General features: G+C 33.4%; 1 protein-coding gene across 7 annotated transcripts in view; it reads right to left on the bottom strand.

Annotated features, from left to right (window-relative positions):
- DCC (DCC netrin 1 receptor) overlaps nucleotides 1–23,272 on the bottom strand; it is a 1,370,599-nt gene that overhangs the window by 210,684 nt on the left and 1,136,643 nt on the right. For all 7 annotated transcript variants that reach the window (XM_007486716.2, XM_056824442.1, XM_056824443.1 and 4 more), the window contains exons 14-15: nucleotides 14,755–14,865; nucleotides 2,962–3,156 (exon numbers count right to left, since the gene is read on the bottom strand). In XM_007486716.2, coding sequence (XP_007486778.2) covers nucleotides 2,962–3,156; nucleotides 14,755–14,865 — 306 coding nt within the window. The remainder of the gene's footprint in view (nucleotides 1–2,961; nucleotides 3,157–14,754; nucleotides 14,866–23,272) is intronic.

The raw sequence follows: 23,272 nt of genomic DNA, 5'->3' as shown, positions 1-23,272 counted from the left end.
AAATCTCATGCAAAAAAAAACCAATAGTATTCCAACCAACTATAGGGATGACAAAGGACTTGTCATTGGACATGTATAGGAAGAAGAGATTCCAATTCAGGAATGGGCTGAGCTATTAACTTGAACCAAGTCTATAGTTGTTATTTTTGTGAAAATAATATATGTTTATATTGTACTTCAAGTTTATAAACATTACATACAATTTCAGTTGGTTCTCTCAATAAAACTCAGTTTATTTATTTATTTACCAGAGGTAAAATGACCCATCTCTAGAACAGCAGGTTAAAGAGTCACTGAAGACCTCCTACCTCTCCATTCAGTTCATATTCTACTACTCTATATTGCTTTTCAGTTAAACTGTGAAGGCCCAAATGGTACATGAGTGAATCTAGTCATCTTTAAAAAATGGGACTTTTTCACAGCAGTTTCTAACCATCTTTAGTTCAATAATGGTTATGCAAAAATACCCCGTTGATTTGATTTCCCATTTGGTAGTTAATTACTGAGTCCAAGTTACCATCTAATTTCACTCTCTGGATTTAAATACTGCAAGCTGATAGATTCCCTTTCCCCCATTCATTTGAGGAGTCTTGGGGTTTAAGGCTTCTAAGATTTGTTGTCACCAACCAGGTTTCTCCCCTACTTAATCTTTTACACCTTTTCCAGTTCTTTTGAGATAAACTCTTGCACTACCAGAAAAAAAATATCCCAGACCCAATATTTGTATAGGCTTGCCAGAGTTAATCTTTAAGACTTATAAACTTCTCTCATTTATAATCTTAAGACCGGTATCCCAGGTCGTTTTCTTGTGATAAAGAACACCATTATCAAAGAATAAAGTGAAACAATACAACTAATTTTCCTTCATGACTTCATTCTGATTTTGAGCGTGTCTCTCGGTGCTAGGAAGCCAGTCAGTCATTGCCAAAGCAATCTATCTCCTTCTCTATCGTGCATAGCATCAAGATGAACTGTCAGAGACAGTGTGTACTGAATAATGAATAAACGAAAGTCTCCTGACACAGTTTTGACAGGCACAAAATATGAGTTTTGTGATTGCCATTAAATTCAAACATTGGGACTGGCTGAAAGAATATCACTTCTGAACTGAGAATTCTGTAAAGTAGGAAATTTCTCTTTAGTTCTTTACTTTGCTTATTAATCTGTGGGATGAATGTGAAAGGAATGTATTCATGTAAATCTCTACAGGTTTTTGGAGGCCAGGCTTCTAACTTTGTCCTTGTAATTTTCACCATTTAAATGTGAACCCAAAGTAATACCAACGGCTTATCTGGCTTCTAATGATCCTAATAAGTAAAGTCTACCTTGTCACAAAGATCCTCCTCCCCAGGAGGAATATCAACATGGATAACAATATTCTATTAAGTCCACAATTGTATTAACCATGGTGATTGGGATATTTCTCTTATTAAGTTGATGTTATAGTATTTGTTTTTCTTTTACTCTGTTAATAATAGTCTTTCAGTATTTTGAAAATACAGAAGGGGAATGGATTATTAATTCTTACACACACACCACCTCAATCTATGTACAATCAATCTTAAATGAATTTAGAGGGAAAAAGTTAAACTACTTGATCCACTTTTTCTAAACTCAAATTGAATTCTGTAAAATACTTTTTAGGTGTTTTGGAGCAAAAAAAATCCATCATGCCAAGCAACTAATTTGATGGAAATTTTTGCCTGTTGATTGCCACATATCAGTCTACAAACACAAAGTGAATTGGAGGTACCAATAAAGGAAACAATTCAGGAATAAAAACAGTCATCTAAGAAATAGGGTAGGCAGGATGAACTCAAATTTAAAATGACATCCAATGATCACTTGAAGAAATTGGAAATATTTAACTTAAAGAGCTGACTTAGGGAAAACAGAATAGCAGGCTTCATTATGAAAGGTTTTCTTGTCTGAGAATAATTAGATATATTTGGTTTGTAACTTGAGATTAGAAATTAAGATGGGGGGCAACTGAGTAACTCAGTGGATTAAGAGTCAGGCCTAGAGATAGGAGGTCCTAGGTTCAAATCTGGCCTTAAACACTTCCCAGCTGTGTGACCCTGGGCAAGTCACTTGACCCCCTTTGCCTAGCCCTTACCACTCTTCTGCCTTGGAGCCAATACACAGTTTTGACTCCAAGACTGAAGGTAAGGGTTTAAAAAAAAAGAAAGAAAGAAATTAAGATAGATAGTTAGAAGGGTTCCAAAGAGGCAGGTTAAGATATGTCTAAAAATTGAATGTATTCCTCTGTGACTAGTGAGTTTCCTGCTACTAGAAGGCTTCAAAAATTATATGAGGTAAAGTCCACATGACCACTTGAAAAGTATTTATTTTAGATGACATTTCTGGTTTGCATATAAACTAGAATATAAAATATAGGAGGTCACTCCTAACTTCACCATTCTATAAATTTATGAATTACCAATGTTGAACTAGAGGCCAAAATGGCATAAAATATCACCAACAAGATAAATGACAAAAAAATGAGTCAGACCAGAACCGTAGGCAGAATAAGGAATAAAGAGAGAAATCTCTTGTATATTACAATTACCTATAGATGAAGAAACCTAGAGGAAATCGTCGAGCACTCTAGGCAGACTACATTTGGAGAATTTAAGGAAGAACATAAATAGGTGACATGGGATGGGAAGGAAGGATGAATGCAATCTACAATTTAAAAGCAGACCAATATTGACAAGATCACACATCCATCCAAACACTGAAAAAAGTGAATAAACAATAATTATCCATGTCACATGGATTTTGCATAACAAACAAAAAGAGAATAAGAATAATATATCTTTTTATTGTCAAAGAGGGGGGAGGTATTAATGGATCACAAACAGTGCTGTCAATGATTCTTGATTCCAACAGACCAATATGGAAATAAAATCAGTTCAAAACATTTTTTCTTAACAAAGATTAAAGTTCAAAGACGCTTACCTAACTTTTCAATGGAATAGTACCGTTGCTTGCTGTCCACACGTACTGTCTCAGCATATGGGCTGCCTACACCATATCCAATGATGTATCCTCGAACAACAATGTTTGGATTGAGTGGAGGGGTCCAACTCATTACAATGCTGGTGGTCAGGGGTCTGACATGAAGAGAGCTTGGTTGGTCAGGGACCTGGGTCTCTAGAATTCAAACAAAAGAAGTATTATCATTATTTGTGTCCCTTTTCACCATCTATGGATTTGATTTTTATCTTTGCTCCATACATTCCATACCTTAGGCATTCAGATTTCTATGCCTGGTCACCATATGAAGTACACTTTGCAGAAATAAGTGACCCAGAACATGTTTGGCCACAGTGTGACTTTGCCATCATCTGATTTTTTTCAGCAGCAAGAATACTGACATGTTCAGAAACATAGTAACATTATACTTCCCCATCCTTATATTAAATGTTACTTCCATATTGCTCATATATTTCCAAATATCATGAATAATGGGAGTATCTGGACAAATATTAAAGGATATAGTTGTAATACTGAAATAGGGAATAAAAGGCTGAAAATTTTCCTACACTGAATGTTCTTTAGTTTTACTTAGAATAACAATAAATATAGCAGTGTTTCTAAAGGATTTGTCAGCAAAAGCATTTTATGTTATTGGTGGTTTGTCTTTGTTAGTGCCACAATTGATTCATAGCCTGACTTGTCTGATTTTTTAAATTCCTAAAGCTCCCCAAATTATTTTCTTTCATATCTCTGATCTAAGAGTAAGTTGTATTCTTATAATGTGTCAGATAGCAAAATGAAATGTTGCCTGTAGAGATTATTTTATATAATTTTCTCTTTAATTTGATATCAAATGATGAAATACCCTTAACCCTGGTTCTCCCTACCTTTCCTTTCTCCTACCCCACCAATATGATTTATGCTTCATAAAAAGCTTTTAGTTTAGGAGATATGTGGAAACATCTTTCAATGGAGTTGTTTATGTAGGTACCGTATCAATCACTTCTTTCAAGAAACTGCATAATATCATGTCTTTTGGAAAAGAGAAAAAATAAGTTAACTCTCTTCCTCTCTTAAAGAAGTCAGTGATATAATATGCAAAGGCATCTTAGAAAAAAGTGACTTTAAACATGGCTATAAACGCCAACAGAAGACACACATTCTTTGTGAAGTATTCCCACTATAAACCTTGGAGAAAAGTAATAAAAGAGATGAAAAGGAAGGATTAATACTTTTCAATCCTGTATCACAGAAGGAACCCCAGTGTCCTTGGCACTTAATGGGTTCTGCAATGAATTCTGTTGAACACATTTTAAGCTCTTGGAGGAATAATTGAAACTGCAAGAGACTCTTCTTTGTTTTAGATGTAGAAAATGAAATGTTTTGCATTCACAATTTTTCCTTAAACAATAGAAAAGCACAATCATTTAAATTACAATATTCAATGTCTTTCTGAACAGGAGGAAAACTGTTTAAAAACCTTTGTTTTCAGAAAAAAACCCAATAACCTACCTTCCTGCCCTCCTGTACAACCATCTCATCCAAGCAGTATTCTGGCAATTTAAATTAGCACATTTGAATAGCATCCATTAGTACTTTCTGAATAGCAAAGGTAGTCAGGCTATGCACTAGCTCTTTTCATAGCTAAAGCATTATAACAATTCCAATAGCTCAAATATTCTCATTTGTTCTCCCTAATACCCCTGTGAAGTAATTGTGGAAAATATCACTATCCTGATTTTCAAGTTAAGGGAGCTGAAATGAAAGAAGAACTCGAATGTCTCTGTTCATATAGCTAGTCACAGAGCTGAGAATCAAACTCACATTTACACAAGTCCTAATATTACATTCATTCTATTACACTATACTGTCTCTGGATACTTCATTTGGATACAGTAAAAGCTCAAGGAAGGCAAGCCTCACTTCATTTTTTGCCATTGTATCTGTAGCACATAGCACAGAGCCTGATATACAGTTGGTGATTAAATAAATGCATATTAAGCAGGTGGGGGAATATTCCTAGAGTCTCAGAAAATCAGAATTCTCAGAAAAACCAGTACACAATCAGGGCTAACTATCTCACTTAGAGATCCCCAGGTGACATTCCTGATAGTGTGTGATAAAACCCTGATGTGAACACTCCCAGTATTAGGGAACTCCCTATTATGTGCTGCATATTAAAGCACATGCATTATTTTCAAACACCTCGTTATACATGTTTACAAATTCACCCTTCAAAATGTTGAGTATTTTATTTTAATTTCCATTGTACTCTTTTTGCAGTAGTAGAACTAGGAAGCATATTGAATTTCCTGAAAAGACAGAACTCAGTGTTTCTACAGTATATGACCTGTTCTTAAAAATTTCTATTAGGGGTTTGTTTAAATATCTCTGTTCTTAAAATACCTCTGTTTATGTTTTGGTTTTCCAACCATACATTACAACCTCAAAACAAAGAAACAAACAAATTCTTTAGTAAATTTTCTCAAAAAGATCTTAAATTCTAGATTATTAAAATGGTTGTGACTTAAAGAAGCAATTTAGAAAGTTGCTGAAGAAAAACAAAGTTCTACAAGAGAGTTTCATGAGCTTAAACAAACATTGAAAATAGCTATTCAGAAGTTAAACAGTGTAGGTATAAGCACACTCCTTATTTCTATAGTGATTAAAATGTAAATACTTTATGAAAATTGGAACCATTGGGATATTGGATTCTTGACTAAGGAATACTTTTGTTCAAAGTATCATAATGAAAAGATTTCTTCAAAAAATTGAGACACAGAATTAATGAAGTAACTATGTTAACTATCATCTTTCATAGTACTCTGTGGAACTTTTGACTTCTCTGATTTGATCTGGAAAGACCTGAGATTTCTGTGTTAGTTATTGCTTTACTTATTGACAGCCTCTTTGTGCTATCCATGTGATAAATACAGTCTTTTTTTCTTTCCAAGAATGTTCATATAAAGTACACTAGATAATTGATTGACTCAAATTTCCTTGACATTCTAAACTGCTCATGCAAAGTAACTCTAATATATACCTTAGAGATTTTAATAAAAGCAACGGTGATATTAGATCCCTAGCAGAAGAACACATCATATAAAACATGGAGAACTGAGCTATTTAATGAAGTACAATTTTCTACTATGATTCTGTACTGTATTATCTATTGATGGCATTCTACACTTAGATTAACCAACTTATTTTATGCATTTCATTCCATATAGTTTTGTGGTAAGGACTTTTGCATAGAAATTGGAAGGAATAAAAATTCATTAAGGAAAATCTGTTTCTTCTTTAATTTGTAGAAGTGAAGTAGCCAGAAAGAATATTTTCTCTTAGTTCTTTGTAACTAAAATGATTACTCCAAGACATCTTTTGCTGTCTATGGTGCTGAAATTCAGACCTGTCAGTTTTAAATGATACTCACATACCCATTTTCCATTTAGTGTGCTGCATTTTATGGGCCATTTTGTGAGAGTTTTGTTCCAGGTCTTAATAGCCTATATTTCTCTACTGTGAATTGTATAAGGCAGTTGATCCACCTACACTCTATCCAGTCAATTCAGAAACATACTAATATCTTCATTTTTTCTAGAGACCTGCATCATTATTCTTTTCCACTTTCTTACCAATGGCTATTATTTCTCTTAGGTCACTAACCTTTAAAACGCTTTTAAACATTTCTGAAGTCCACTTAGCTTCTTCTATTCACAATTGCCCACATCATATCCAAGCATACTCCACCAAATCTAGACAATTTTTTGATATTAACTTTTTCACTAACAGCAAATGTTATTTGAAACTATTTAAAATTCTCAACCAAGTCCACTCGACAATTTTTGTATTAGACAACCTTTTCCACATACATTTATTTAGCGCAAGTTCCACATTCTAAGTCCTAGGTGCCTGAATTTTTACATTTATTTCCCCATCCTTCAACTATATTTTATCTATCAATAACAAGCAGATGTTAACATGCCCCAAAAGAACAACAAGAATCTATTGCAATGAAAAAAAGGTTCATTAGGTCTGGTTTCAATTAAATCTAAGATTAGCATTCCATTACTTATTATTCCACACCAGATAACTATAAAATAAAATTAATAATATTTGTCAATTAGTTCTATAAAGACATTGATGTGTTTATTGAATTTGAAGATAACACAACGTTTTTTTTGGGGGGATGAGATAATGTATTTCATGGAAAAGTCAGGGTTTAAAAAGCCTCTATAAAGTAACAATTGAAAAAAATGATAAAATTTAGAATGTAAAGGGAAGAAATTGAAAATTACTCTATTTGGCTACAAAAATAAGTTTCACAAGGACAAAATAGTATCTTGGTGACTAGTTATCATCAGTAAATCTACCTTAATGTATTAATGGGTTGGAATTTCAATATAAATCATGAATGTTATGGAAAGGAAACAAGAACAAGTTCTGGACATTCTGCCACTATGTTAAAACAAGCAATAGTGGGAATATCCATAGAGAAAAAATTGTCAAGACTGACAATTGGTGGGAAAGGGGCAACTGGTAGTGGCAGTGGGTCTTGTGACTAGAGCACTTCCTTCCTGGCATGGGAAGGGTGAGGAGCTTTGCTTTTGAGTCTGGATTGAGGTGCCACTAATTGCTTTAGTTGAAAAGACGGCCCAATCATCTCTGAAAGTCAGAACTGTTCTTGTTGCTTACAATCTACTGCTAAGTTTTTGAAATTAAGAAAACTAGCACAGATTTGGCATAAGAGAAACCCTCCACCAGCCTGTGAGGTCTGGCCTCAGCTCCAAAGCTGAGAAAGGCTCCAACCTTATTTAGGGGTTTCCCTCTTCCCTTTCCCCTGATACCTCTCCAATCCGAACTGGTTATTAAAATTTATCGTATTTGAAAACTGCAGTCAGATAAGTGGACTATCTTTTCTGGGGCATAGAGGAAGCTGAACCTCAGTTCAGTCATCCAATTACAAATGGTCCCTATCAGACCCCTGCTGGGTGACCAAATTCTGGGGAAGGACTTGTCCCTCAGGAGGGTTCATGTTTAGCCTGCTCTGGGGCAACTTTGGCAGCAATCCATTGAGAAGGCATCCCCACAGGCTATCATAAGTGGCTCATTTCTTGAATACTCCATCTGGTCAAAAATAGCCTCTTGGCAGGGGACATCTCTCCCCTTTTCCTCACAGGCAGCCTTATTCCCCCTCTCCCTTCAATTCCTCTATACCCTGCTATAAATCTTATGGTATCCCCTGTTTTTTTCAATTCTCCATTCTTCCCCTAGAAATATTACAATGTCCATCAAAAATATCTCTTCAAATAGAATGTCAAAAAAGGCTGTAGTAGAAGAATAATAGTGTCTAGGTGATGAGTAATACCAGTCCAATAGAATGGTCAATCTTTATAAGGTATTATTTCAGTACTGAGCACAATATTTTATTGACAAACTGGATGGTATAAAGAGGACAAAATGACTAGAAGAGTCAAGAACCTCAAGGTCATGCTCTATGATGATTACTTCACAAGTCTAGGGATATTTTACATAGATCAGAAAAGACATTTTTTAAAGAGAGTGGGGGCAGTTATCAATGGAAAGAAAATCAGACCTGGAGGCAAGAGGTCCTAGATTCAAATCTGTTCTCCAACCCTTTCTAGCTCAGTGACCCTGGGCAAGTCACTTAAATCCAATTGCTTAGCTCTTAGAATTGATATCTAGTATTGATTCTAAGATAGAAGGTAAGGATTTTTTTAAAAAGAAGACTTCCTGGATATATCAGAGATCTCTTTAAGTATTTAAAGGAATATCATAAGGAAGTGGGCTTAATATTGCAACTAAAGGGGAAGAATATGGAATAACAGGTGGATGTAGCAAAGAAATAGATTTTGGTGCAATCTAAAAATAAACTTTGTGATATTTAGAGCTTTTAAAAAGTAGAGGATACTGTCTCCAGTGGTAAAGATTCCCAATTACTCATATTTAACATAATACTGGTTGATAAATTATTGAGGATATTGTAGAAAGAATTCTTGGTCAACCATGGCTTGAACTAAATTACCTATTCTGAGAGTCTATGAATGATACAGATATTACTATAATAATACATTTGAATCTAACTCATAATCCTATCTCTTTCTCTCTCTGTCTCTTTCTGTCTGTTTCTCTTTTTCTCTTTGTCTTACTGTTTATAAAGTCCTGCACATACATTAACTCACAGGTCCTCTAAATAGGGAAGTAAGCTTGTACAAGTAAGAATAATCTTTTCCATTTTGCATATGTAGAATTTAAAATCATGAAGACTGGTTACATATCTTGGCAAACATCATGCAGTTAGTGAATGATAGATAGAGCTAGAAGTAAATTCTGAGTCTTCTGATTTCAATTTCTATGCTCTTTCTATTGCATAATGCTTACATAAAAACAGCCCAAATGTTAGTGTCTTTTTTCCCTTGTAGATCAATTGTGAAATCCAGTATAACTTAAAACTGGTTTTGTTGCATTTCTTTGACATTCTTTGTACCCATGAATGGAGACACAACTATAGTGTTCATGTTATTTCTACAAGTTTTGTAATGGTGAAAGAATACTTTGATGTTTTCTAAAAAAATAAGCACATCTAGCTTGATTTTAAATTTATTGGAATCTAGAAAACCTTTTAAGAGTTGGAAAATCTAATAGTTTTCCATCATAAAAGTTCAGGGTTCTTGTTATTATATTCTTTTGCTTATGTTGAATTTACACATTTCCACACTTATCTAATCAGTTATTTGAGGATTTCTCCTTAGATTAGTCAATCTACTTAGGCATTAATTGAAGTTTCATCTATGTAGCAGTCGAATTTTCCTTGAGAATACACCTATATTGTCATTTAAAAAATAATTTTTCCTTTTATTCTGCCTCATTTTCATTCTCACAGTTTCCAGCATTTCAATAACTATTTAGCTTTGGACATAACGCCAAAACTGTTAGAAAATAAAAATTGAGTGCTTATACTTTGGTCTACCAAACAAAAATAAATGAATATAGATTAAAGATTCCTGATCTCATTTTTGTCAGTGGCTCTCAAAGATTTCAAAATTATTTTCAGTTCTTCTAGCAAATTATTCATTTGAAGCCTTTCCTCTAGTCAAATCCAATAACATAAACAGTTTAATGTTCCACCTGATTTTAAAACTTTTACTTCACATGTCCTTCAGTTTTTCCTCAGGATAATTCCATTGGGTATTTTCTTTTTGTTTTTTTCATGCTCTCTCATCCTTGCTTTGCTATTCTTGAGTCCAAAACATGACAATACCTATGGCAGTTTCACTATGTAGCATGCCTTCTTTTTGGATGAACCTAATTTCTTGTATTTAACCAGTACTCAGTAACTCATTTCTACTAGGTTCCTTTTCAAATCCATGTTCAAAGAAAATGAAGAGTATGTGTTTTAGAACTTACACGGGGATGTATTTCCATTTCAGGCTTCAGAATAAATGACTTTATATTGAGAAACTTTTTAATCAGGTAACTGAACAGCCTGAGACCCATTTTATTTCTATTTATATGGGGAAGGGAACACTGGATTAGGGACATATAGATTTAATCCCAAAGTTTTGCCATGTCAGTGCTGTATTTTTACAAACCTTTGACCAGTTAAATTTAACTTGTCATGTCAGTGTACTGTAGAATCTTTGAATAGCTTTAGTTAAGCTACATCACAACTGATTGTGTACAACAGTTCCCATCTGTTCACTTAAAAAGAGACATGACAGGCAACTCTGAGCCCATTTTCCTAGAACATATCTTCCAAAATCAATCAGAAATTCTCTTACATCCTCCTTGAAGCTATTTAAATAAGATCCTTTGGGGGAAACAAAGCTTTCAACTTTTTTAAGAGTGAAAATTCTGGAGCACAAAATAAATATTTTAAAACTTCCCAGTTGTCAGTAAGAGCACACGAATTTTCCAGGGACCCATGAATAAGATGTGATACTTGGATATATAATTGCTTTAACAAATCATTATAATTAAAAGGACAATACATGGGGATTAGGGCTGGACTCCTGAAAGATACAGTTTATCTTTCTATGGCTTTTGCCAAAGAGCTGGTTCAAGAGGACCTAGAGATATCATAGAAGAAGGGGGAAAGCAGTTAACAATCTGTTTGAGAGCACAACTTTTATTTAGCTGATTCTTGCAGGACTTGGGGTAGCCACAGTAATAAGTAAATGACTCCCTTGGGGTTTGCAAAGATCTTCAGTGGCAGGAAAGCATTATGAAAGAAAATGCATGCCCAGTATTATAATGCTTCGGGTCAGTTTCAGTACAGAATAATTTTTATTCACACAGTTCATTTGGTTGCGAAGGTCAGTTCTTTTCCCCATAGTTCATATAAGGATTTAGAAGAATTCTTTGGGGAGAATTCTCAACAAGTATGAAATTTTGCTTTGCTAAGAATGTGAATAAAAAGAAATACTTTTCATTTGACACAAAATTTTAAATGAATCAGCTAAAGAATTAATTAGTAATTAAAAACAATAACGGGAAATATGCTTAACTTAAAGGAATATTTGTAATTAATCAAAGGCATGGATATGGAAGGCTAGTATTTATCTACTCCAATCCCATAATTTTCCACATGAGGAAACTTAGTGGTGGTACCAAGATTAAAATGGAGGACTTGTGACTCCAGATTTTTTGTACTTTCCACCATATCATATAACCTGGTATACCTGGAAGGAAGTAGATAGAAATAATAAACATTTTTTCTTCTTCTTAGGACTTAAAAGGATATTAAACAAATAAGAACTTGTAATTTACTTAAAGGGCTGGTGGCTATTGGAAAATCTACCCTACCTATAAAATTTGTTCTAGTCCAAATTCTAGAATCATTATAGAATCAAATCCAACTAGTATATTCTAGGTATAAGTGATGGTAACATTATTAAAACTTGTATGATTAAGGAACTAGAACAAAGGGCGGGGGGAGGAATGAAGCCAGTTCAGTTAGTAGAAATTAGGGAAAAACAACTTGAGTAGGTAGAGAAGCAACCATCACAAAGTTTCAAATTTTATTCACATTTCTAAGAGAGCAACTGTTTTGTTTTATGAATTAGTCTTGATTTGTCTGGTGAGTAGGTCAGTGTAGTAGATGTATCAATGTGTGCTTTCCTATGTGATGAGTATAATCATTATTTGTGCTATCAATCCAACTTATAAGATATCAATTTCACTATCTTTTGTATGTGACAATTTTTATTTTAACTTTTTCATGTTAATAGGAACATCTCAGTACATTAAGTATTCACTTAAGCATGGATGAAAATTTATTCACCACATTAGATGAGAAAGTAAAATAAAAGTAGAAAATGTGTAAATGGCAAGCAATTAAGTTATAGAAGGATGTATAAGTCAGAAGAGAGTTGAGTTGAAAGAAAGTGCAGATAAGAATGTAAAATTAAAGGAGGATAAAAACAGCTACCAACAACTAATATTTGTTGAAGGGAAGGTGTTCTTTATATGCTGTTCTACACTCTTCCCTGACTATTCACCCTATTCTCTCCAAAATCCCCAATTCTTTCTGCCTACCAAAATTTTATCCAGTCTTCAAGGCCTTTATTGAATAAAAGAGGTCATGAATGATTCTCTAGAAGCATTAATAAAGTGATTAATGTTATTCTCTAAGAAGCTCAGTATTGAAAGTTTTTGTTTCTTTGTTTTAAAATGGTTAGAATGGGGCATGTATGATTAGTTCATGAAATTTCCAGGTGATATATAATTGGGACTGCTAGCAAAAATACCAAATATTAGAACTGGAATAAAAGAAGACAAGAACAGTGGGCTAGCCAGAAAAAAATTGGTTGGGAGAAAATAAAGGTATAAAATATATTAAAAATGCAAAATTACATGATGTAGGAGATGTGATTCAAAAGCATTTAGAAAACTACATTCTCAGCTTCTATTTCACTATGATAACTCAATCAAAATAACTAATGTAATCTTAGGCTTCATTAATGGAAACCATGTCATAATCATCTTAAGGCTCTTTCTTCTTGCCAATATAGCCTTTGTTAACTGTTTCCAGTTTGTCACTATTATTTCAACTTCCACTGTTATTTTAAATAAGTCAGATCTGAGGATGGATCTATATAGCATGAAAGATAATACACATTTTACTTCATTAGTCTTCTTGCTTTATAAACAAGCTTTTATTCTCCTCAGAGAAAAAAGAAAATATGCAACCATGTTCCTTTTTTTATTAATCTAAATTCAACTCTATCCTTTTATAAGTGGTCTTTTCCACCACAACAACCAGTCAGCCATCTCAAATGTCTTTAGGTTAGAGAAGAGAAAACTTAGAACACTATTAGTCTCTTTCAGTAAGTGAATATTTGACACATGGAAAAGGCATTTTACTTATTCTGTTTGACCCCAGAACTAGCAGCAATGGTTGATGGTTACCCTGTGGGCAGATTTGGAGTCAATAACATTCAATAAATATTTATTAAAGCCCCTGTTATATGCAAAGCAGTGTCAAGAGCTGCCAAAAAAAAAAGATAGTCACAGTGAAGATACTATTCATTTTTGCCTTTAAATCTCATGCACCTAGAATAATTCAAGAGAGATAGCTACTCAATAAATACATTATATGAATTAATTTTAAAAAACAACTTCCTTTTTAAAACTTAGATATGTCCAATAATATAGTAGACTACTTTATTATATAATGAGTGATCATCATTGATGAGATTCAAATGGATATTATAGGACTCCTTGCTAGAAATAATATAGAGGAGTTTCATGATTCCTTCAGGGATTGAAGATTTAGACTATATTATTATTCCATGAAACTCTAACATCTATGATGTCCTCTTAGATATCATGCTAGATTTGAAATTTCATATTGTCATTTGATTTTTTTATCACTTCTTATTATATCTTAGTTTCTGTCTAGGTTTAGGAATTCATGGTTTTTTTTTTCATCCTTCCTTGCCAAATATCTCTCATTTAAAATTAATTAGAATGTTTGTTTTGGTTTTATTTTTAATTTAAAAATATCTTTTATCTGGATCCTCTGAAGTCTTTTGTTTACCTCTTGTTCCATTTCACTTTTCTTTTATTTCTTTTAGATATCTTAGTCTCAAAGATAATGATTTCATTTTGGTCACTGTGTTAATTTTGACAGCTACATTTTATATTGCCATTTGGAAGTTTCCATTTTCCATTTCCCTTAATTACTTAAGTTATGATTCCTTTGCCAACCTGAATATTTCACCTCTATATATGAATACCCTAAGATAATCATGGTTTATATGAATGAGTAGAGCTGGTTCTATTGATAAGATGTTAGATTCAGTACACTAAAGAATAGCAATACATATTATGAATGACCACATCACAAACATGCAAATGAAAATGTATCACTATCTTAAGGATGGCCCAGGAAAAACAAGACTTCCTATGTGACAACTGACATTGTTTATTTGTTATTATTCCAAATAATAGGAATAATCATAAGGCTTATGCTAAAAGGAGATCATCTTAAGGAAACTGGCTTTGCCTATTCTCTTTTGTGGGAAAACAAGTCCATCTTAGTATTATCTTCTACAATATGCATATATTGCTTTCTATGATTGGGAATATTTCTGGACAAATGTGACCAGTATAACTTTGTGTTCCTGAGAATGTAAGAGAATGTAAATTCTGCTCTTTAACTTGGGATTCTTCCTTTTTTGTTAATGGGTCAAAAATTAAGGCAAAATATAGAAGCAAATAACATTTTGGGGAAGAAAACATAATTACCATCAAGATCATTCTCTGGTGTCTCAGCTGTATGCCAGTCTGAGGAAGGACCAGTACCATTGACTGTCATGGCTGCCACTTGGAAACTGTATTGACTTCCTTTTTCTAGTCCTGTGAAAGACATGAGAGTCAAAGAAAAAGAACAATTAAATAAAAATCTTTCTATTAGAGTGATCAAATCAATAGTAATATTAACTTAAGCAGTAGGAAGCATTATTTTAAATCTATTTTTGTTTACTTATTTGCAAAGGACAATAAAATCACAATAATAGCAGCATTTTACTAGTCTTTACATGAAAATATACTTCAATATTCAGAGCATGAAATTTTCACTATAAAGTATCAATAACAGCAACAATTTCAAAATCCTGTTTCCTTCTAGTTCAGATGGACTCTACCTATAAGTCAAGAAAAAAAAAAGTTCTGAAAATATATCCTAATTATCCAGTGAATGTGAATAGTTATTATTTTTTGAAGGAAGAAAAGAACAGGAATACAAAAGTAAAAATATGTCTATTGAAAGTAGTTAACCTCTATTAAACACAAATTTCAATAATTAAGCAGAGACTGCATTGTTTCAACTATCATTATTAAATTTAAGGGGAAAATTAGGAGTTTTTTGCTTAATTTAATCCTTATCATTTTACTTTTAATGTACAATTTCATATTGAAACTTCATTCAGAAGAAAACAAGAAGGAAATGTATCATGAAGAACCCAAGCCCAAAATTTTACAGTGTGTCAATTACATATTGCCTTTTTTAATCTGTGCTACATCTAATTCTATAAATTGTTATTGTTGTTCAGTTGTGTCCAACTTGTAATGATTTCCTTTGGGTCTTTCTTGGGAGAAGCACTGGAGTGGTTTGTCATTTCCTTCTCCAGCTCATTTCACAAATGAGGAAACTGAGACCATAGAATTAAATGACTTGCCCAGATTACATAGCTAGTGTCTGAGACTAGATTTAAACTCAGGTCTTCCTGACTGCAGGCTTAGCATTCTATCTCCTGGACCACCAATTTGATAAATTACTATAATTTACATTGCATTTTAAAATGAATACATGACATAAACTAAACAGTGTACAGCTCAAACTAAACTGACAAAAAGCCCTTAACCTCAAAGAGTTGAAAAACAAAAACAAAAAAGAGAAGAAAAGAAAAACAAAATTGAAATAAATTAAGAAGTTGGACAATAGACTTGGAAGTCAAACCTCTGTGGATCAAGATAAGTTAATGAACAAATGAAAATTAATGTGTATATGAGACTCACTCTTGCATAGCCATAAACTATCTCTACTATGTGTCTTATAAGTTTTTGGATGGAGATCTGTGGTCTTTGAGAAAGAATACTTATCAGATCCAGGAGACAATACACAGGGATTGTAATATAAGAACATTCCTAGGAGCATAGGAAATTTTCTAAAGTGAGTTAGGAAGGAGAAAATTGGGGGAGGAAAAGAAAACATATCTTATATGACTCATCCCTTTGAGGACAAAGGTCTTCAAAATGAATGGTCCTGGAGTAGTGATATATGAGATGTGGTTCCACCTCTAGGAGCCTTACCCCTAACTACATCTATATCATGCAAATGCAGTTTGTGGAATCATTCATTGTGGAGACTTGGCATGTTAATCTCCTAGAGAACTCAAGTGAGGAGATGTAATATTGTGGTCTCCCAAACAATCAAAGGGTATTCCCTTTGTGTGAAGGGAAGTTACATCCTTCTCTTAGGGTTGCACATGTGATAGGGTCCTCCCTGCATCCCTACATCCTTGTGTCCCAGAGCAGGCTATGTGACTCTGAACTTGAACTAGATGTGGTAGAGAGGATAAAAGGGGAGAACAGGGAAATGCTTGCTCTCTGTCTCTGGTTTCAGGCAAGGGAAGCAGCTGCTGCTGGGGGCTACAGGATTTACCATGTGGGCAGTTAGCCTAGCCCTCAATTTCTTTCCCTTTCAATCTATTTCTCATCTTTTACTTATCCAAGTAATTCTAAAAACAGTATTAATTTGAGGCCAATCTCACAATTTTCACCCTTACATTTTGTTAAATATTTTCAGAATTGGAGACATAGAGGGCATCTCTGAGGTCAGCAAGTTAACCCATATCTGAAAAGAATCTCTATTATAATATACCTAACAAGGAGTCATCTACCCTTCTGTGTGAAAATCTTAAAGGAGAGGGAATCTGCCCTTTTAAGGCAGCCCATTCTATATGGGGACTACTCCATTCAAGGCTTATATATTTATGAACTAGTTCTCAGAACCAGTTTTCTGGTGCAGATGCATGCCATAGTCTGAGGTATATACATATATAAAATTTGTGTATATATATATATATATATATATATAAAGATAGATAGATGAATATATTTTTCTTAGAAAAGAGATTTAAATTGTTATTTTTCAATTTGTGAACTTCTGAATTGACTTTGCATTTCTGTGTAGTGCATTGCAATCAAAACAGCAAAACAATCAAAACAAAAAAGCTGCATTATCAACAAGAAACTCTTTTTTGCTTAAAATTGGCAGAGTATCTTCTATGGTACTAGTTAACACTTTATTTTATTTATTTAATTTTAAAACCCCCTACCTTCCATCTTAGAACCAATAATGTGTATTGGTTCTAAAGCAGAAAAGAGATAAAGACTAGGCAATAGGGGGTTAAGTGACTTGCTGAGGATCACACAGGTAGGAAGTGTCTGAGGCCAAATTTGAACCCAGGACCTCCCTCTCTGGGCCTGACTCTCAATCCATTGTGCTACCCAGCTGCCCCCACTAGTTAACACTTTAGGTGAAGATACATATTGCTGAATGCCTTGTTTGATGGATTTGAATAACTGAAAGATTAATGAGAGAAGCTATTTTTATAGTTACATCTATCATAGTGCTTTGTATGATTTCAAATTTAAATACTTTCTTTAAATTAATAAACTATAAAATAGCATGATCTAATATCTGTCATTGCATTGCTGTAAATATCCTGTCTTTATAAAAATTGGCCTATGGAAACCTTCCTGAACTTTTTTCAATTTTTCATTAAGGATTCCTTTATTGGCTACATAGATCATTCACAAGAACATTATATAGAGATGAGAAAGAAGGCACCAGAGTCAGTCATTAAATTATGCATAAGCACAAACAAACAAAAATTTTAGTCAAAAAGTATTAAAACCACTTGCTAAGCCATTAGACATGGCAGCTCAAGGGCGGCATCAATTTAGAGATTTGAGTCAAACTCATTTGCAAAATATTAGAGATGAGGACAACCACTATGATCAATATTACTTTGTACAACAAAACAGCATAGACTATTTGAGGATTAAGTAGGCCCTGCTGAGCCGTCCTGACACTATTTTTAGGAAGTGAAAGAGGAAGAAATATAATGGTCATGAAACGGAACACTCTGTTGACTTTTTGTGGCATTCATCCAAGACAATGGTAGTAGTACCCCCAAAGTACTCTGGGAACAAGTATCAGTATTCCTCCTGAAGATGTCTCATCTGGGAGAACTGCTGGGTCTAATATTTTTGAACAAAAAGAATGTAATGAGGAATAAGGGTGAAATAAAAGGAGGGGCATGATTTTAAAGACATTCAGAAAATGGTTTTTAATTTAGCTCAAAGAAGGAGAACTTCCAAGTTTTGGAAATTGTGGAGAGTATTCTTAAAAAAAAATTAAATGATTAATAAAACATAAAACATCAGAGATTGTTGAACTATAGTTTCTTCATTCAAATAAAATCACTTCCTAATATTGATCTTTTAAAATGATGATAATGATATATAACATTTATATAGTATATTGAGGTTTTCAAAGCATTTTACAAATATTTCAGTTTAGTCTTACAAAAACTCTGGAAGGTAGTTTTTTTTTACTCCCTCTATTTGTATAGGAGGAAACTAAGGCTAAAAGAGGTTAATTAATTTGTCCAGGTTCATAAAGCTAAAAATTGTCTGAAACTGGATTTGAATTCAGGTGTTATTTACTCTAGGTCTAGTTCTCTATCCCCTGTGTTTTCTAGTTGCCTCTGTAACACCTTCAGTCATATTAAGATATTAATGATGTTATTTTTCTCCCTTAGACATTTTCATTTTAAAAATGTTAGTTGGATAGATGCAAAGCTTAACACAATAGAATAGCTAATGTGGAATTTTAGATTGTTGACATGTAGTCCATTGAAATATATATTTTGTATATGGGACTCAAATTTAGCTTAATGAAATTCCATATTGCACTTTAGGTCAGGCCACCTATTCTGCTTTTACATAAAAGGGATGTTGACATTTCTTTTTCAAGGGAATGAGAGATCTATCTTCCATTGTTAGAGGGGTTAAGTTCAGATTATTTCATATTTGAATGAGAATTTCCATAAAAGATACTCCTTATTATTTGAATATTTTCAGAAACTTATCTAATCTCATATGATGGTTGTGATACAATGAGGTGTAATCTGCCATTTATCTCATTTTATTATTTTTTGTGTTACTGATGGTACATCTTATCTCTGTTTATTATACATATGGCTTAAAATATTCCCACTCTGATTCTGCTTCCAGGTTTGAATGGCCTGTAAGAGAACAGCAGAGCACAGACTCTGAATGCTCATGTTAAATTGAACAGGCTTTGTATAATGGCTTTGAGATGAACTCTGCCTTTGTCATATGATCTTCCCTAGCTCAACACCAAGACATCCAGCTAATTAGAACATTGGGTCTCTAGTCATATTTTAGGCCATAAAATTATGGGAAATCCTTGACCTAAGAGTCAAAAAGGTTGTGGCATGGATTGGCTGACTGCCTCCATGTAAATATCATAGTTCTTTTAATAACTCACATTTATATAGTGACTTGAGATTTTCAAAGTGATTATATACTGACTGAAGGTTCAGAAGATAGCATATTTTTTAGCAATAAGGTATTTTTAAATAGTTATCTTCCATTTTATAATCAATACTATATATAGGTTCCAAGGCAGAAGATTGGTAAGGTCTAGGCAATGGGGGTTAAGTGACTTGCCCAGTCACACAGCTAGGGAGTGTCTGAGGCCATATTTGAAACCAGGATATATGGTTTCTAAGCCTGGTTCTCAAAACATTGAGCCACCTATCTGCTCTCAAGAAATAAAGCATTTTAATTAAGGTATGTACATTTGTTAGACATAAACAATTGCCTACTTAATAGACTATAGTATAGTCTAAAAATAACTCTCAGATGTATTGAGAAACCAAAAAAATTCCTGTGACTTGTTTTATTGAAATATTTGCTTCATTGGGGTGGTCTACAATTGAACAATTGATATTTCTATGGCATGTTTATATGGTATTGTATACAGTTATTGAAAGAAATTTGTTTTGCTACAAGAAAAAATGAGGACAAAAATGAAATTAAGTTGGTATATATGTGTATGTATGTATATATTACATATATCATATATAATTATACAATTATGTTATAAACTTTCAGGGCTATATTTTTTTGTATCTGTGATCTCCTCAGGGTAGAGATCACAGATACAAACAAAGATGGAGCCACTGAGAATGATCAAAGTCCTAGTGACCAGCAAGGTCCTACCCAACCTTTGGGTGAAGGCAAAATGCAAGTTTCAGGGATGACTAATTGCTACCTTTAAGAGAAACTATAGGAAAACCAGAGTCAAATGAGGAATCACAGGAATATACAGACTTCAAGGTAGAAAAAAGGAAATAGACACATCTCTAAGAATCCTACATCTTTCATACCATCCACTGGATAACCTTCACTGGGGATGGATTCAGTTCCTTTCCATAAGTAATTTAATTAGACACCTCTTATATTGTGCAACATTTCATTAAACAGGCTCATTAAAAAAGTTCATTTATACACACACACCTCCAAATGTCCTCATTTCATTACTCATAATAACCATATGTGGTGGGTGAGATTATTATCACCATTTTCCAGGTTGGTAGGAGGCTAAGTGGTTTGCCCAGTCACATGAGTAGAATGTTTTTAAGGAAGGATTTGAATCAAGTCTTCTTGACTTCAGAATTGTGAAAAATATTTATTAAGTTCCCTCTATGTGCCAGGCATTATAGGCAAATGCAGTTTCTGCTTTTAAGGAGCTCACAATGTCATGGGGGGGATAATATTCAAACATAAATGTAAACATTGGAGAGGAAACATCATCATTAAAGAGGAAAAGGAAAGACATCCTTTGGAAGTTGAGATTTTTTCTGAGACTTGAAAGAAGTAGGGAATCAAGTTGGAGATGAGTAGGGAGGGAATATCTAGCATGGGGGACAGCCAGTAAAAATATTCAGAGTTGGAAGATGGAGCTTCTTATTTGAGGAGTGGCAATGATTGAAGCATGATACAGGGGGTATAAGAAGTAAGAGAATTGGAAAGGTGGGGGAGGTGTTAGATTGTGGAGGGCTTTATGCCCTATGCCATATTTTCTCTATTTTAAAGTACTGAATTTTACTTTTATAATTTTTTCATGTGAAATGGTTCAATATTTCAATAATTCATGATATTTTGGTATGGATATTTCTTACACTGATGCCAATTGCTCCTTCTCTAAACCTCAGCATATGTTCTCTGGAATTTCTGTGACCAAAATAATTTATCCCTCACTTATTAAATGTCTAATGATTAAATTCTCCAAATTTAGATAATTATATCTTCAAAATCAATCAACAAACTTTGATTAAGCATCAACTATGGATTAGATATTCTGTTAGGTGTAAGGGATATAGACAAAAATAAAACATTCTCTATCCTCAAAACATATATGTATGCATATATATATATTGTTAAAAGGCCTTAATCTCACTCTGTCTCTTTAAGAACAGAATTTATATGTTAGAGGGAGTTTCTAAGTCTCATGCTGTATCTTGAAGAGCAGAATGTATAAGGAAGGATTGAGTTGACAGTTGGGCTTTTCTCCTCAGAACTTTGAGGGAGACAGAACTGTCAAAGGGATTTTGAGGGAGCAGTATTCTGTATCTTTTTCTCTGTGACAGGCAGTTTCACTATTTACTGTTAAGGGAGAAGAATTTCTTTAAGGAGTTTATTATTGATTAATGTTCATCAATTAGTTAGGCAGATAAATAGATAGCAAATTTAATCCTAGACAGAGTAGATAAGTTAGGCCTGCTTTGTCAGGAAAGAAGATCCTGCTCTAGAAGGCAGTTAGTTTTAGGGATTTTTAGAACTTTTAGTGTAGGGTTTTGGCTTTTAGACATAGTGTAAGATTTAAGAGCTATAACCTCAGTTTCCTTCCTCCTATTCCTATCCAAACTTCTCAGAAATAAATAAGCATTGTTGGCTTACTAAACTGTCCTCCACATTTTATCAAACTCCTACCCCAAAATCTTAATGCTTAACAATATATACATACAAAAAAATGAAATTGTAGGGGAAGGAGCAACTCGGTGGCACAGTGGATAGAGTGTTGGACCTGGAATTGGGAAGACCTGAGTTCACATTCAGACTCATATGGCTTACTAACCATGTAAAACCTGGACAAGTCTGATTGTCTTGATTTCCTCATCTGTAAAATGAGTTGGAAAAGGAAATGGCAAAACACTCCAATATCTTTGCTATGAAAACTACAAATGGATTCATGAAGAGTTAGACATAACTGAAAAGACTTGACAGTGAGAACAATAAAATTTTAGGGGACAAAATAAGCTCTGAAGCCTCTTCATCTTAGAAGGATCTTGCAGGGTTTTCACTCTATTTACACAGTCTTCTCAGACTGAGTATTACTTTCAGGCCATAATGAAGCATCAAAGTATGCATCATTGTATATTAATAGGATATATCAATTTTAATTACATTTCTTAAATATGGTTTTATTAAAATATGGCAAATATGACATATATACTATTGAATGTACATATATAATAGTATAGTAAATATATAAAATAGCTTATATTAAAACAATTTAAGGTGACTCTATGGTTATTACAAAAATATTTAGGGCCTATTTTCAAGGCCATAAAGAAAAATGAAATAAAAATTAAATAGCACACTGCATCATATGCTTTATGATTCCTGTGCTCAGAATTCTCCTTGTTTCATCTTATTGAATCATATTACTAAAATATGAAGGCACTTTAGAGATTATCCCCAGTTAAATGAGAAAGTTAAAATAAGAAGCAATGACTTGGCTCGATACAGAAACAAGAAGTATCAGAGCCAGAATTTGAAGCTAGCTTTCTCTGAGGCCATATCCAGTACTCTTTTCATGCTTCAACATTGTTTTGGTTGAGATTAGTCTTCTCTGGAGACTCATGGTGCCCTAACTCTCTTTATATTGTGAGTTTTTGAAACTACTCTATCAGCATTGCTTTTCCATCATGTCTCTTTGACAAAAAAAAAAAAAATCAGAATTTCTATTTTATTGTCTAGAAGAAAATAAAAGATACAAAGTAGGAAAGATCAAGATGACAGTGACCAATAATAATACTAATTTTCAAGGTTATGAACATAAAGTAAGTGGTCAATGAATATCAACTATGAGTGTAGAAGG

This window comes from Monodelphis domestica, chromosome 3 (genome assembly GCF_027887165.1).
Source record: "Monodelphis domestica isolate mMonDom1 chromosome 3, mMonDom1.pri, whole genome shotgun sequence".
NCBI lineage: Eukaryota > Metazoa > Chordata > Mammalia > Didelphimorphia > Didelphidae > Monodelphis > Monodelphis domestica.
Note: the sequence above shows the minus strand (reverse complement) of the source record. Positions and strands in the feature narration are given on the sequence as shown.